This window comes from Chelonoidis abingdonii, chromosome 9 (assembly GCF_003597395.2).
Source record: "Chelonoidis abingdonii isolate Lonesome George chromosome 9, CheloAbing_2.0, whole genome shotgun sequence".
Lineage (NCBI taxonomy): Eukaryota > Metazoa > Chordata > Testudines > Testudinidae > Chelonoidis > Chelonoidis abingdonii.
This window is the reverse complement of record NC_133777.1, coordinates 84,156,212-84,173,799: the sequence shown is the minus strand read 5'-3', so window position 1 is coordinate 84,173,799 and position 17,588 is coordinate 84,156,212. Positions and strand designations below refer to the sequence as shown.

The window sequence follows — 17,588 nt, the reverse complement described above, 5'->3', positions numbered from 1 at the left end:
AAGTCTCCTTCAGAGACAGCAGTTTTCAAAGTCATTTTGGTTCGTGTTAACATTGCTGCCATATACTCTGAAAAAAGCACGGGTGGGGGACACAAGGCTTAATTGTTTTTTTTTGTCGACATGTAGTGAGGTCCAGGTTAAACTTCATGTTTTGGTATCTGGTATCTTCAAAAAAAAAAATAAAAAAAAAATGCTTCCTCCAAAGCAGTGAACAGCCACAGGAGTGTCTTCATGTAAACACCTGTGTAACAAGTTGGAACTTGAACGCTTGTGCCTTCTGCTAAATTCATGCTGACTCTTAGGGATCAGTTAAAATCCATTCTTTTCTATTTAATAGGTAGTGGTGGGTGTCATTGACTGTGTCAAACGACTTTTTCTTGTCTTTCTCCACTTGCACTAACTGTTTGCCTTTGATTATTTTCTTGCTTTTCCAAGCTTCCAATTATCTACATTAAAAGTGGCATTGCTGCAACATCTAGACAACTTGGACTGTATGGCTTTTTAATTTATGACTTTATAAGCTATGGTTCTCTGTAATTCATGAGTTTTAAACTGCTTGGCTTCCTGTGTTTTTTACAAGCCTTAGTAGTAAGTTGTTTTCAATGTCATATATAGTATACTTTCTCTCACAGTTGTACAGTTTTCTTCTATTGAGGGTTTCTGGCACGAACATAAGCTTTGGGAGCAAAGATCAAGTTGCTTACATACTTCACCAAGGCCTCATCCTGAATATATAGCCTCTACTATATGTACATTTGGATGTATTTTATTTTTGTTTTCTGTAATACTTGTACACTAAACTTACCTTTAAGAATCTTAAAGACTTATGGTGAACTTGTTTTTACCATATTGGCATTCTAAGCTTGACAACTTTTGCAATGAGATCATTACTTCACCATGAAATGCAAGGTAGAGAAACTCTTATTTACAAAGCTCTGTATATTACATACACATTTATATAAATAAACATACAACTTGATATATTTGGAAAATGTGTACATAATTTCATATGGCCATTTTTAATGTGCTTTTAATTTAAAATCATTCATCAGATTGCTGAAAGATTATCTGGTCTTTGTCAAAGTGGAATTTGCTTGCTTACAATGGCAATTTCTCCAACATACGTTTATATTAAATCATTTGCTTTAGATTTTTCAAATATTCATGCCATCTTGGTTTCCTTTACAGAGAGAAATCAGAGCTCTTCTTTTTACAGTAAGATCTTATTGCTGAATTTGTTCACCTATAAAATATGTTGGAAAAAATACAGTAAATGTATCTGGCTGCATAAGTTATGGCTGCAGATTTCCCATGTTACAGTAAGCATAGCCCTTTTTTTAAAAAAAATGGACTTTTAAAAAAAAATTAAAGAAATTTCAAGATTTGGAGCCTGTTTCACAATTGGCAATCTCTGCAGGAAAGACTGAACATTTCACTTTGTCTTAGAGAAATGGTTAGAGCTTCAATCAGTGGGAATGCATTTTATATGGTAACTTACACTTTCAATTATGCCAGTTCATGACTTACCACAGAAGCAAAAATTCAGTCTCAAATGCTGTGAAGTCTTTGATTATTGGGAACAGAATCTAATTATGTAGTGTTTTTGAATGGTGATTTAATTTTTCAGCTGGGATGAATGGGTTCCAGAAAGCAGAGTGCTCAAATACGTGGACACGAATCTGCAGAAACAGAAAGAACTTCAAAAGGCCAATCAGTAAGTATTTTGTGATTTATCATGACTTCCTTTTTACAGAGCTTCAGCCCAAGAAATAAATCTCCAGGGGAGTAGGTGGGTTTTTTAGATTTCAAGGAATGTGCTAGTCATATTGTCCTCTTTCCCTGTTTGTTTTGCTTTGTGCCTGTGTTCTTCAGACTTCTAACATGGACCTGTCCTTATATTTGTAGTCTTTCAACCAAATGAATCACTACTTCTTGACTTCCTGATACTTCAGATTTTGGTTAAAAGCTATGTGAATTTTAACTGGCAAGGAAAAGGGTAAAATAGGTTTAAATGAAGGAGATTGCTTTTGGTATCTCAGAACTACATTCTGAAAAGAAAACGTGTATATATGTAATTGAGTTGATGGTATATGTTTGATAGTCACCTAAAATATCTTGTAAAATGGTAATGCCATCTTACCAACGACTAGTTTTTTTTTATAAGATGGGTCTAAATGTATTGATCCTTATGAATGCTTTTTTGTATTGATCTGGCAAAAAGTGACATCTTGGAATACAAATATTTCTAGTAGGCATCTTTCTGAAGCAGCTCCCGTGTATTTCTTTCTCACAATTCTGAGTATTGGGGTGGAGTTAGGGGGAGAGAGTTGGATGACCATGTGTAAGTAAAAATGATTGGTCAGCGCTATAATGAAGTTCAATCTTGTCAGTAGTTGGATTTTTTTTCTCCCTCTGTGTCATGAAGGATCTTCCTTAGTGTCTGTCTTCTTTAAACCCGTTCACTACAAATTCTCTAAATTTTTGTACAGACTAGAAAAGATAATATTCTCTTACATTAAAATCTTATTGCTAACTTTGTTTTTAAAGGGAACAATATGCAGAGGGCAAGATGAGAGGTGCTGCTCCAGGGAAGAAGACATCTGGTCTGCAACAGAAAAATGTTGAAGTGTAAGAAGCTTTTTTAAAAATTTATCTTTGCTCGTCAGTCATTACACTTAAATCTTAAAGCAGCACTCTTTTGTGCGGTTCCAGAGGTTAAATTTAAAGTGCAAAATCTTCATTTAAAATTCAAAGAAATGTTAGTTAATAAACATGGAGTGTTTCTTTTGTGACAAAAAATACTTATCCATCCAGCAAAACGTTCTCTCAGTGCACTGTTCACTGATGCAGGATCCACATGTTGCTGAAAGTAAATGACTGGATGCACTTACATTTTTAAATTCTCCTCCAGTCTTTACATACCATTCCTCTTAAATTACTGAACAGAAGTTATGAGGGCACATCATATTTCACATGGTAGATCTTAGTGAAACTGATAATTCCCTATTGAATGGCAGAATCAACCCTGGTCACACAAACAATAATAAAGAATCTTTGAAGACGGATGTAGCTCAAAAGAATAAATTGCATATTGCCTTCATGGTGTGTATTTATTAAAGCACGGTTTAGGATGCAAATGAAGTTTTGTGATATTCTGCCATTCACAAAACACTGGCTTATTTACCACAGGTTGCATTTTGTTCTTTTTTTAACTATTCTGTTTCTTTGGACAAAATTAATGCGAAGAACATGTGTGGGTCTGAAACAAAAATGGCTTTGCATGTTAAAATTGTAAGCTTAAGAGACCCAGACCCAAGCTCAAGTGTTTGTTAGAAAACAAATGTATTTTCACTAGTAATCAACAGATCTTCAGTTCCATCCATAGGGTTTTAGTGACTAGTATTGTGGCCTTATCTAGACTCAGTTATATCCAGTCACTTAATGTTAGAGTGAATCGGCAACATTTGCTCCAGACTCATATCCACAATGTATCATTTAATATTTTATTTCAGAAGGTAGTGGATTTGATTAATTTTTGAAGGTATTCATTGCTAAGGTGGTACTTTGAGCGCCTCCCTGGATTTGCTTTTTGGTCTTTGTCAAGAGAGCTGGCTAAGTTTTGACACCATTTTCTAAAAATAGACATGTGATGGCAGTTTCAAATCTCTTTTAGGTCCTGTATCATTCTTTTGATTGATATTTTTTTTTACATTATGAAATACGTATCTCTGTTTTGGATCTTCTATTTTGACATCAAAAGTGTTAGACACTTTTAGTGTAACACTGTTAAAAGTTAGCATAATAGATTTAAATTGACAGGAGCTAGTGTTTCTGTTGAAAGGCCTAGTGCACTTGATTCTATGGACAGTAAAGTTGGTAAGAATACAATTGCGCTTCTGTGTTGCTCTGTGACCATAACAGGGTTATGACTACTAATCATGAATATATTTATCAATGCTTTTGAGATTAGCATTCTGACTCCCTTCCCCCCCCCCCCCCCAATTTGCATGGTATCGAATACTCCCTAATGGTAATATTAGGGACCAGATCCTGCTAGTCTTCTCAGGTGAGCAGTCCCAGTTGAATTTGCTGGGATGGCTTGTGAGGTGAGCAAGAGTTACCCTAAAGATTTAACTCTCTCAGAAAAGCAATGAAATTCAAAGTTACTATCATAATCCTCTCAGTCACTCTTAATTGTAAGGGCACATCAGAAACACCACTCTGGTGTGGGTTTTTTTAAGAGCCTCAATCTTACTGTATAATTTAGAAACCATATTTTCAAGCCCTGGCTTTGCTTCCCAGTTGAAACAGTCTCAGAGGAGGATGTCTCTTCCTCTGTTGCCACTAGAACAGAAACTGGGGTTGATAACGTCCCATGGTAGCTGGAACACTATCATAGGTAGGTTAACTGTCCTCCTAAACCTTGATAAGACAGTCTCATTTTTGGGGTGGGGAACAGTTCATCAGTGATGGATCTTCAGATTGTTAAGAGGAGTCCATGAAAAAGGAAGATGTCATTGGAATAGTGAGCTGGCTTTTGATGCTATCATTCTGGGCCATCCTTATTATCACTAAAAGTTTTTTTCCCTCCTGCTAATAGCCCATCTGAATTGATTAAGCTCGTTAGAGTTGGTATGGCAACACGCATTTTTTCATGTACTCTGTGTGTATGCATGCATCTGATGAAGTGGGCTTTAGCCCATGAAAGCTTATGCTCCAATAAATTTGTTAGTCTCTGTGCCACAAGTACTCCTCGTTCTTTTTACCTATGATAGTATCCCAGCACTGTGCCTGGGACTGTAGGGCAGATATTTGCAGAACAGTGGGCTGCAGACTACTTAAGCCAGAAAGTGAAGATGGGATCTGAGAACTGCAACTATATCCTCTCAAATTGCACTACTAAAATAGTTTTTTCTTTTAAAGAAACCATAACTGGCACTTTAAAAAATAAAGGGGCACTGCAGGTGCATAGTGTGGTTAGTGGGGAGGGAGAGTAACGGATCTAACCACATTTTTAAAGGGGTAACACTGTCAATCTGTTTAGGCCTGAGAATTTACCTTCTGTAGCATCCTTGGAGGATGCCTGTAATGTAAAGAGACAAATTTTAATTAAAACAAACAACAAATTTGACTCCTCAGTGACCCAAACAATACTAGAAAGGAAATAACAGTGTAAATATGTGTATCATGCTCCAGGGATGTGGAATGTGTTTTTAACATCCTCTAAAAGGTAAATTTTTGAAGCTTAAATAGATTCTCTTAAAGGCTAAATATCAGGTCTGACACTCTGTCCTTAACTCAACCCCCATTGTGCCTAGATTTTTCAGACGAGATGGAGCGCATACTGTTTGCTGTTTGGAGACGCCTACAATATCGACACGGTGAGTTAAGGATGGATTGTCACACCAGGATTTTCATCCTGAAATCCAAATTTCCTTGCTTTTATAGATTTCTTTTATAGGCTCTTAAAGTCGTAAGTCGCAATAATGTAAGGTGCTGGTGATAACACAAGTAACAACTCAGGAAGTAACTCTTACTTTGACAACATCTCCATAAAGTGCAGCTCCTACTTAAAATTATTTTTAAAAGTCTGTGTGGGCTAATAGCTCTTACCTGTTTCTAAACGAGTGCACTGTGCCAATTGAAAGTATGCAAACCTATGTGATATACACTCTTCAGTGAGAATTCAGTGCATCCATTTAAAAGAACTGCAGACATTTAACTTTAAGACTTCCATTTGTTTGTTTGTGTTAGAAACTGGTGGTTTTAGAAGACTAGTCTTGGTCTGCTACCTGTTTACCAACGAGTGAAGTCCTGGTGTCACTAAAATCAAAGACACAACTCTTACTGACATCAGTAGGGCTTAAGTTCTGGCCTTTGCTCATAGATGGGTGTTGTGAATGTAAGGATTGAGTTTCATGTAACTATGGGTTTGGGAACTTCTAAAATACTTATTCTGTGGCCTGCTATAGTTTGTATATGGGAAAACTATGCTGAGGGCATTAAGTAACTTTTAACCAAATACAATGATTTGTTTTAGTAGTACAAATGTGGTTTATGATGCTGGTTCTTACTGATGGGAAGAATGCCATGCAAGGACAGCTGGCTATCAAAAAAAACAGGCTTGACGTTTTCTAGAGAGAAACTTCCCTGTACTTTTCTCTACAAAATTTCAGGCATCTGGCTGCTGGCACTGGACACCTCGGGGGTTATACCCTTCTGACATGGCTGACCTAGCTTCAGAAGTTTTCACGTATAACAGCTAGCAGTCAGTCAGAAGGCAGCCAGTGCTTTGGAATATGTGAAGAAAGACACGCTGTACTTTTAGGGAATCAGAACACATGAGCCAGTGTCAAACCTGTCCGAGAAGTCAGGAAAGGGTAGTCTTGTGGTTCTTTTTAGCATGATTTGCTAGGGTTCTGGCCAGAAGTGCTACCAAGGCAACTACATTGACAACTTTAGTAACCTGGGAATTGGAATTTGTTTACATTTTTCTCCCTTTGGTAGATCATGCAGTCATCAGGCTCCACCTATCCTTTGAAACGCATGTGTATATTTCAGGTGTCCACCATTGGCAAAATGAGAGAAAGCTGCATGAATAATAGAACTCAGGTCCCTAAGATGTGAAGTTAATTTCCAGCTTTAACTTTCATATTGCCTAATGCTACAGCAAGAACTTGTGTGCTGAATTTAAAAAGGCTGAATTACTCTGACTTCCTTTTAACAGGGAGCTGTGGTCATGTATCAGTTCTTTGTTCTGAAAGCTCACATGGTCCAAAGCAATTCTCAGCATGCACGCTTCAAGTTGTTTGAAAGTTGGCATTTCTGAGCTGACTCACTGGCAAGTCATCTTGTTGCCAAGTGGCATAATTTGTTCCACTGGCAGAATGGGAGCACAGCACTATATTGTGAAGTGAAACTATTTTAATGTTGAGTGTTTGAAACTGAAATCTTGCTTTGATATTTTTTCTGTTTATCAAGATGTGGTTGAGTTCTGGAAGACGAGCCATTCAGACTCGCTTGCCCACTGCTAGATTAGAACATTCCCATTAAAATTCTGCATCTTAAAACATTGACTTCAGTTGAAAACCAGACATCACTAAAAGGCTCTAGAACCCTGTTACATTCTGGACAGTTGCTAAAATGGCATTTATCTTTCAGTCTTTTTGGTTGCGGTGAGATCACCTCCTGTACTGAATTGTAATGCTGTTAAATTACTGCCATGTTCAGGCTCAGAGGTTTGCATTTCAGTGGTAGGTGAAGTTTGTTCTATCTAGGTAGCTTGTAAAATACTTTGGGATCCTTCAGGATGAAAGATACTGAGTAAATGTCACTGCTGTTGAGTGCTGCTTCATCAGTGGGATTGAGCCTATTCCTCCACTGCTGTGGTCACAACTTTGAGTTACTTCTGTTCATAATAAATAAATCTTTTACTAAGATGTCTTGGTTCAGTTACTATATATAACTATTTAGTATTGCCTTATAATATATATGACTGTATCAGAAGATTGGCTGTCACAGAAAACTGAAATAACAGCTATTTTTTTAAATCTACCCGTTACTAATGAACTATTTTTAACCTATTTCAAGAGGAGATCTTGGCGTAGTGCTTTTTCTGTAGTAGTTCCCTGATGCACTGCCACTGTCTGTTAGACTTTGCAAAATGAAAGTCACTTTGACCTAATACAGTTGAATTAGCTTTGAAATTTAGGGCTCTGAGAGATGGGAGAGTACAAGGCACCTGCATTGTACTGTACATATCAATAGTGCAAAAACCAGAACCGCTTCAGACCTAGGAGGGTTATTTGTTCTGACAAATTGCAGTGGTTCTTAAAGTACTTCAATTTATATTCCTGAATATCACAATTGCACCAGTTCTCTTATGGATTATAAAGACCCCCTGGGCCTCTATTTCTAGTTGGTGTGTTTAAGAGTAACTTTTTTTTCCTTTATGTTCTGGTCAGCATTCCAATTGTGTGACATTCAACCTATCTGCTTCTGTTTAACTTGTAGTCTTGGGTAGGCTTCTTTTCTTTTTTTTTCTCTTTTCTCCTCTCCACACAAACTGAGTACTATCAGTGATATGGCATGACAGCTATTCCACCCTGTTTGTGGCTGCATTTCAGTGGGAAGTGAAGCGATCCCTTGCATTTACCCTCCTCATTGACCTCTGCAATACACTGATACTTTTTTCCCCTACATGGAGTGCATAAAATGTAACTTATAATGTCTCTTCTTCCCTAACCCCCACCACTTCTGTGGTGCCTCCACTTGTCCTCTTTGTTACCCAGCTAGTGCCTAGTCACATACAGGGTAAGCGTTTGGAAGCTGGTTGGAAAACCCAGTGCACATGCTGTTTCACTTGTGGCCTGATTCATTGCCACCTGGACTTTAGTGAACGTTGGATTGGGCCTTAAAACAGTGCAACTGGAGGCTCCTTTGCGGAAAAAGGTTCTGTATGTGTACATCGACTTACTGGTGTTTAAAATATGAATGGAATGAAACCTCACCTGACACTATAGTGAATTTCTGAAGGTTCACTCTTACAGTGTGGAACAAAATCAAAACGTGGTTTAGTGTATGGGAGTCTATTTGTTAGTCATAACATTATAAAGAACATGACCCAAATGCTTATGACAAACTAGATTTGAGTGACAGAACAAAAATTATCTGGACTAAGTCATGGTATTAATATTAGAAATCTGCCCTTGAAGATGATAGGCAAATATGAATGTGACAGAATTATGGATAAAGTCTTATTTAAGACTGTATCAAGACAACTTGAACCAGTGACCTGGCCTAGCAGATGCATATGTAACACAGGCAGTTGTCTATATTCTAGAAAACAATTGTGCTTGTATGTGATTGATTTTGGATTTTAGGCATAATTGACATGATTTTAGGCTCATTCTGCATTTGTGAATGTTAAGGAAAGTAGTTGAAGGAGGTTTCCATGTTTTCATTTAAAGTAATCAACTTAGGTTCTCTAGGTGTTCATGGAAATGATTTCTCTATACAGCTGAGAACAGCTTTTCGTATTTTTATGCTGAATACAGAAGTGTAGTGGGTTTAGAGAACAGTCTAAAGAACTGCCTTAGATTAGAAACATGAAAAGGTACATGGAGTGGAGCAGGTGCTGAACAGTATCTGTGGTGGTGAGTATGCTAGTGAATTGTTCTTGCTAGTCATGACGCAGATATCAAGGACAATCCGTACTAGCTTCATACGTCTTTATCGTTCTGACGTTGCCATTTACTGAAATTTCTTCTCGTCCTGCATCTGTGGTGTTAGTACTAAAACATGCCAATTTTACCTAAGATTAGAGTGAGATTTTAGCTAATTTATAAACCTCCCTATCAAGCTGGATTCCTTTCACACCACTGAGCTTATGATAGCCAGTTTCAGTATTTCAGGTATTGCCTAACTACAAATCTTATTTAGTTACCCAAGATATGCACATTATCCAAGATAACTTTGAAGTATCACCTCTGCACAGCACAACACACTAGATGTTGATATAAATGTCAGTATCTGTTTTGAATACGAATAGTTCTTGGCCTCTATCTTGTGTCAGAGAATTCCATAAGTTAGTCATGCATTGTTTTTTTAAAAATATCCCCACCTGTATAATCTACTTTTATACTACCATTCCAATCAAAACAGTCTGTAAATGTTCTATTAAATGGTAAAAGATGGCATAGGATTAACTATGGTGCTAAGAGCATGCCACCAATAGCTTTGATCAGTTTAGAATTTGTTGCCATTAACCTCATTGGCTGCAACTTTTATATTGGAGAAAATAAATGACAGTGCCTTAGTGACAACCTCTACTTTCCTTTATGTTGTTAGTTTCTTCTTGCTATATAGTCAAGTGGGTTGGTGGGCTTTTGTTCATTGTCCTGGGTTTACTGGGTCAAGTTGCCTCTTGACTGACTTTTTTTAAATACTTTTTAAAGATCTTTGTGTATAGGTCCCAAAAATTCAGACTTATTTCTAATGGTACCTTAAGGCTTGGAATAATGTGTTTTTGTTTTTTTTTCCATTTTTGCAGGAAAACAAAAAAGAACAAACAGAAAAGTAAGCATATTTTCATTCATAACTTATATTTTATTTGGTACATAATGGAAGATCTACTGGGACAGACTCCTCTGATGTAAATTGCTATTCTAATTAAAGTGGGGCTATGATCATTTATTTGGTTGACGATCTGCCCATCTAAGTTTATGAGGTAATGTTCATCTCAGATTTTAGGCTGTTAACCAGGTGGAAGCATTAAAAACATGCAAATGAAAATGTCTGTCAGGGTCAGGACTGCTTACAAATTAAAAACAACACCAAATGTTTGCATGTAACAGTTCTGCAGTCGAATCATTCTTTCTTGGATTGCACAGGTGTTGGGTACTCTTTCAGAATGGAATATTGTGCAGGCTCAGATGCTGTAATATAGTGGGGATGTGAAGGCATAAGAGTGGGTCTGCAATAGGACATATATTGTGTTGTAACCTGTAATCTTTGTGTCCACGTTATCAATGTAGGGGATGTTTCAGGAGGGTAAATGATTTTTTTTAATTGAAAACAATGAATTCATCTGCAGTTTGAGACCTGCGTATAGTCAAACAAGTCCTTTAGTGAAAATGTCGGTAGAAAAAGTATTGTTAGTGCAGATGTAAAATGCTTCTGCAAACAAAATAGCTGTTTTTTGTGTGTGTAGCTCCTGGAATTGGGGAAGGCAGCAGTACCAGCGAGACTCCCCAGCCTCCTAGGAAGAAAAGGGCTCGAGTAGATCCCACAGTTGAAAGTGTATGTATTTTAACTCTGTAGTAACTCTCTCCATTTAGCTGCAACAGATTGAATGAATGGTTTATCTTGATTACTGGGTTTTTTTTGTTTTTTTTTTTTAAAGTTGCTGTTTGAAATCTGCAGCTTTGATCTGCTTTGTTTTTGGTCACAATGCATGACGAGTATATCAGTAATTTAAGCAGGGGGAAAATATTCCAAGTAATGTATTTACCTGAGTTAGCTTCCTATCCCAGTTTAATACAGAATTTTCAGACCTAGCATTCCAAGCTATCATTGTACTTTTGGTAAAAAAGATAAGTATATGGAGGAAAATGCCATGAGTTAACGTGCTATAGTTGTGAGCAACTTTCAGACTGAAATGTGAGAGCTTTGAGTTTTAGTTCTTTCCATCTCAAAGTACTGCTTTAGTTGATGCATCGTAAGTATTTCAGAGATAATGAAATAGTTCTTAAGTGCCACAGCTGCAAACATCAGCAGTTTTATTTAAAAAAAAAATCTATTTTCATAAGTTATGATATTTAAGTAGTCTTAAATGAAAAACTTGTTTTGGTTGGAGGAAAACACTTAATGTGTCAATAGATCCATTGAATAGTATTTAAAGACCATCAAACATGGGTCTAGAGTCACAGGTGCCACTGAGCCATCAAGACAGCATGAAGGCATTTGTAAGTAGAAGTGAAGTTGCATAGTAATATAACAACTTAACTTAAACTGGCTTATTTGTTAGTATTGACTGTTTTCCCTGTTCAACGGAGTGGTGCTGTTAGCATGAATTAACGAATATGTAATGTAACAGAAAAGAGAAGTAATGCTCCCAAGTGCAAAAGCTCACCTGGTTTTGGAAGGTTCATATCTTAGACTTAAAGTGCTGCCATAAGGATATCTTTGTCTAACAGCTGAAATACAGTAAAGTTCTAGCAAGAGTTGAACTGTCTGTCATTTCGTAAGATTCTGAGGTAACAATAGCAGCTGCAGTCTTGAATCTTTTGATAGACTTATGGAATGGCTACATTTTGGAAAATTGAGACTGTCTGTCTGGGTATGACCACCAAAGCAGGATGACCATTTTTCCTTGATTCTTCAGGAAGAAACATTTATGAACAGAGTTGAAGTAAAGGTAAAAATTCCAGAAGAGCTGAAACCATGGCTTGTTGATGACTGGGATTTGATCACCAGGCAAAAACAGGTAACCCTGACATCGTGAAAATTATCCTTTTATCTATAAGCGTGTATACTGACTTCAACTGACAGTTTGGAACTTCTGCTCTTTCCAGCTGGGGGAATGTGTTGGTCTGTTTTTCAAGGTATACTTGGTATTATGTCTCCTCGAGGCTTAGTTGACTGGGTTGTAGGTACTAGCTGGTTTCTTCCTACAGGTCACCTGTGATGTTCAGTAGAGTTACATGTTGTCTGGAGCACACCCTGGAGCTTCCTTAAGTCCAGGCAGGCATAAACTAAAATGTGATCTTGCCCTTTTAAACTCATGATGTTGCCTGTGGCTCTTTGTTGGTCTTTTGATACATACTCATTTTAGCTGGTCCATAGCAACATTTTATATAGACATTGACATGCTCCATATCCTCGTCAATGATTTAGATAGTGGCATAGAGAGTACACTTAAAAAAAGTTTCTGGATGATACCAAGTTGGGAGGGGTTGCAAGTGCTTTGGAGGATAGGATTAGAATTCAAAACTGGACAAACTGGAGAAATGGTCTGAAGTAACTAGGATGAAATTCAATGAGGACAAATGCAAAGTACACCACTCAGTAAGGAACAATCAGTTGCACACATTCAAAATGGGAAATGACTGCCTAGAAAGGAGTACTGCGGGAAGGGATCTGGGAGTCATAGTGGACCACAAGCTAAATTAGAGTCAACAGTGTAACATTGTTGCAAAAAAGTGAACATCATTCTGGGCTGTATTAGCAGGAGCGTTGTAAGCAAGACACGAAGTAATTCTTCCGCTCTACTCCCGCTGATTAGGCCTCAATTGGAGTATTGTGTCCAGTTCTGGGCACCACATTTCAGGAAGGACGTGGACAAATTGGAGAAAGTTTAGAGAAGAGCAACAAAAATTATTAAAGGTCTAGAAAACATGACCTATGAGGGAAGATTGGAAAAAATTGGGTTTGCTTAGTCTGGAAAAGAGAAGACCGAGAGGGGACTAAATGGTCGTTACAAGGAGGAGGGAGAAGAATTGTTCTCCTTAACCTCCAAGGATAGGACAAGAAGCAATGGGCTTAAATTGCAGCAAGGGAGATCTAGGTTGGACATTAGGAAAAAAATTCCTAATTGTCAGGCAGTTAAGCACTGGAATAGTTAAGCCTAAGGAGGTTATGGAATCTCCATCATTGGAGGTTTTTAAGAACAGGTTAGACAAAGACCTGCCAGGAATGGGCTAGTAGTTACTTAGTTCTGCCATAGGTGCTGGGGGCTGTTTCCAGTCCTATGCTTCTATGATTAACCTTCAGGATAGGAAAGGCATTGAGAGAATGGCAAAGCCTAGAGTGGATCTTGAACTTGGGTCTGCAGGGCTCCTGGTGGGTGACTCATACTCCAGCCCGCCACCTGACAGCTTACCAGCATCAGCTAAAACTGGGATTCCTTGAAGCCCCACTCAGATAGGGTGCTCCAGCCTGGGCCTGGTTGGTGGAACATAAGAGCTCCTCCATTGGATTGCCTCCCCCTATTTGAGCCAAAAGGAAGAACAGCAAGTCTTCTGTATAACTGAGCTCCACCCTGCTTCAGACTGCTCATCCAGCACTACCTGCTAGTCTCCTGGTTTCCTGGCTCTGCTTGATTCCTGGTATCTGAGTTGAGGTTCCTGATTTTCTGGTTCTGACCTGGCTGGCAGGGGACCCAGCACTCTGCCCATGGCTAACCACTAGGCTGCCTAGAACTAGGTCCTGACATAATCAGTTTTTGTGCAAGCATGATGTAGTTTCAAAACAAAACTTTCCAAGTTGCACTGAGGCTCTGTGAAAATTGTTTTCTTGTGGTGTTCCTGTCTCCTCCTGCTTTCCAGCATGATTTGAATTCAAAACAAGGCTTCTTGCTAGATTAATTTAGCTAAATTAAACTCTGCTTGTCCTGCTTCTGTAATAAATTTAAAATGCAATTCTCTTTTCAATTAAAAACCTTAATGAATTGTTGTAGATCATAATTTACTCTTTTCCTGGAATCTTCTCGCAAGTAATCCTCCCCATCCCCCATTTGAAGCCCGTAAGAGTCTACTACAACTACTTCCTTTAAAAAATGTGAATCTTTTAAAAGCAAGAGATCGGTAGCCTTGACTTGAATCTGACATAAGGCTGTGGACGCTTCCCCATGCAACTCTGCAAATGTACTGAATACCACTACTGAAATACAGTACTTATTCAAGTTCTCGGAACATCAGTTTCTGAATCCCCTCAGACTGGAATGCTCTTGTGAAAGGAATTTGATCATTGAATACAGATGTGACAAAAGACTTGTATTTGAACTCATGTTTCAGAAGTGAAAAGCAAGTACATAAATATACAGTTTAATTATGGCTTGTGTATATATATATAATTTCTTCTGTATACAGTGTTAAACATAGAAGCTAAAATCCTTAATGGCACATGTATTTGAATAATAATAATCAACTCCTCTGCTTCTCTGTGCTCTGGTACAGTTGTGTGATGCCCTGTTTAGATAGACATTCCACCTGCAGGCATTACAACTTACAGACATACAAGGTATAGTCAGTGGTCTGAAATACATCTGCTGTCGGCAAGCAGATCTTGGCAGAGGGTGATCAAGAAATGATGAGCTCTTGATATCTGTAGGGAGCTAAGAGAAGAATCTGGACTCTGTGTGTAATGCAGTGCTATCAGCTATTAGATTTAGAATAGAATATTTAAGATAAAATTTAAAATAGTGGGCTAGGTTTAATGCATAAAGAGATTGGTGCTCCATCTTGTCCCTGGATGGGAGGAGTTGTGTAATTCCTACCTATATCAGCTAGATCACATAGAGATTTGTTTGCTGGTGTTCTAAAATTCATTGCTGCATATTATAGATTCTGAGGAGCTCTGCTTAGTCAAATAGTAAAATACTACTTTTGAAAAACATACAACATGCAAAAAGGGAAGGGGCAAACATGATGGAATAGTTAGCTGTGATTTAATACCTTCATGGTCAAGTAAAATCTTAGTTACAAATTCTCTTACCAGCTGAATGTTGTAGAAAAATTCTTTTCTACAAAGGTCTTCGCTGTAGTTCTCAGTACTTTAAAACCAGTATGCAGACACACACATTCTGCAAGTGAGACTATTTGTATTAATCTATTTATTCTTTGATTTTCATAGCTCTTTTATCTGCCTGCCAAGAAGAACGTTGACTCAGTTTTAGAGGATTACGCAAGCTACAAGAAATCACGAGGAAACACTGATAATAAGTAAGTAATGGCATTTTAAAAGACATGTCTTAGCCATTAAAATGGCTTTCTGCTGTTGACTGTTACAGCCTGTCCCAGTCCTCCTTCCTTGATGGGCAGCACTTCCTTGTAAATAGACCACAATCCTGGGCCCAGTTTAGCACAGGAATTTCTTAACCACAGACATTTACTGTGGAACAGCACTAAAATGTTACAGATCTTTGGAAAACCGCAAACCTCCGAACGCGATCCACCTGATTTGATCTCCCTGCTCTTGTCAGCCTTGGGTTTGTTCAGCATCCTTAAGAAGGTAGACCACCCTTGTTGCCTTCCTCTTTCTGTCTCAGTCTTCTGGTATCTGGTGGTGGATGACTTCCCCCTCACAGACCCATCCTTAGTCCCTCATCTGTGGTCAGGTGGTCAAACTGCAGCTCTCCAGCTATGGGCTTAGACCAAGGAGTTCCAGCCCTGTCCTTTTAGATTTGGGTAGAGTCAAGTCAGTTGCGCCTGATGGTTCTGACTCTCATTTATAATCATTCACCTATGTGACCAGTCCCTAGCCCAAAAGGAATGTTCTAATCCCCAAATGAAGGCGACTGACAGTTACAATTAAAATGAAAGCTGAAATATAACGTGGAGTTCAGTTTGATCCAAACATCTCCCAATCTCACAGCGACCCCAGAAGTTGTTAAAAATACAAATGGTAGTTTAATACTTGAAGTGCATATCAAGAACTGAACCTGAATAAAGAAAGAAATAACTTATGTGCTACCAAAGTGTCAGGCTGGAATTTTCAAAGAAGCCTGAAGTGTAAATGTACCTGCTTGTTTCTCTCTCCTTCTATTGGTATATGTAACACAAGGTCCAGTTGCTAAAAGCGCTGTTCGTAAAGGAGACTAATCTTGTGCTCCTGTATATGCCAAAATCTAGGTTGATGCTTCTGAAAATTGGGCTCACGTCTATGTATAATCAATTGTTATAGTTGGAGTGGCTCTGAGTATAGCTAAGGGGGATTAGTGTCTCTCTTGTAACACCCTGTTTAGCTTTGCCCCCCGTGTGTGTGCGCACAATACACTGTTTAAGTTTCCTGCAAGACCCTAGCTCACACTTTTGGACTCCTGAGTGCTAAATTGTGCAATCTTAATCGTTTTCACTTAGTTCTTTTAGTGGATTTTTCTAGGGCTGGACACAACTGAAATGCGCTTTCATGCACTTTGAGGCCGGGGGGAGGAGCCCTTCTAAGAAGCTGCACAGTATCTTACCATCTTCTTCACTGTGCATCTTGTAAGGGCTCCTACAGGATCCTCCCAGATCCAGGCCTGATCTGATGTCCATTGAAATAAACACCCATGTGATGTCAGTGGGAATAGAAACATGGGGATTAGAACTGGGATCCATCTAGTCTAGTATCCTGTCTCTCACAACGGCCAGTACCAGATGCTTTAGTTTAGAGGAAGATACAAGATGCAGATGAGCGCTAATGTACCCTCCGTGAAGTTGTTACTTAAACCAATTTCTATTAGTGATTAGTTTAAGACTTGAAAGATTTTTTTTTTATTGGTATGAACTGCTAGAATGTTGGGTATGCTTGTATTCCAAGTGAATGGTCCAGTGCCTTTGCCTCCATTACATCATGAGGCAATGAATTCCAGTTTAACTAAATTGCACAAGTGTTTCCTTTTTATCAGCTTTGAATTTGCCATCTTTCAGTTTCATCAAATGCCCCTTTGTTTATCTTTGAAAGTAGACGTAAGAGGGAATGTGACAGAACTTTATAAAATAGGGAAAACAGAAGCTCCCAATTGCAAACCACAAAAAACAATCGGTCCTTCAATCTCGTCAATGAGTCTTCACGTTCCTAATTGTTCTCCTTATCCTTTTCTGAAAACAGCATTAATTCTACAATATTGTTTTTGAGATTGGGTGACTAGTATTCCAGATGAGGATGAAACACTGATTTATATCATGGCATCCTGTTCCTGATATGTCCTGGCATCTTGTTTGGGTATTATATCAGACTTCTTGCAAAATGTCTGGAGAATAGTTTGATTTAATGGATTTGCTGTGGTGGATGAACCCTGTGGAAATAAAAATTTTTTTCTCCAGATGGTACATCTTTTTTTCCATCCTTACTCCTATGCAGGGCACAGCACTTTCCCCAAATGTTAAATGTTATCTGTTCGATGTGAAAGGCTTATGGTCTTTGCTGATATTACAGAAATCTAAAGTTAAAAGCAGTAACCCCGACATTTTGGGGAAGGAGTTGAAATAGTGGCAGGGAGTGGATGGGTCTGGGGAAAAAGGGGGGGTCAATCACCCACCAGCGGGAGCAGAAGTTGGCGCCTGTGAGGTGTGTGGCGTAGAACTGACAAATGTATCTTCCAAGAC

General features: G+C 38.4%; 1 protein-coding gene across 7 annotated transcripts in view; it reads left to right on the top strand.

Annotated features, from left to right (window-relative positions):
• The window catches only part of MORF4L1 (mortality factor 4 like 1), a 36,969-nt gene that overhangs the window by 14,215 nt on the left and 5,166 nt on the right, over nt 1-17,588 (top strand). For 4 of the 7 annotated variants that reach the window (XM_075069752.1, XM_032764312.2, XM_032764311.2 and 1 more), the window contains 8 exons: nt 1,189-1,215; nt 1,628-1,714; nt 2,548-2,628; nt 5,319-5,381; nt 10,052-10,077; nt 10,712-10,800; nt 11,885-11,986; nt 15,133-15,221. In XM_075069752.1, the coding sequence (XP_074925853.1) occupies nt 1,189-1,215; nt 1,628-1,714; nt 2,548-2,628; nt 5,319-5,381; nt 10,052-10,077; nt 10,712-10,800; nt 11,885-11,986; nt 15,133-15,221 (564 nt within the window). The remainder of the gene's footprint in view (nt 1-1,188; nt 1,216-1,627; nt 1,715-2,547; nt 2,629-5,318; nt 5,382-10,051; nt 10,078-10,711; nt 10,801-11,884; nt 11,987-15,132; nt 15,222-17,588) is intronic. The other 3 variants (XM_075069753.1, XM_075069755.1, XM_075069754.1) reach the window with 3 other exon arrangements.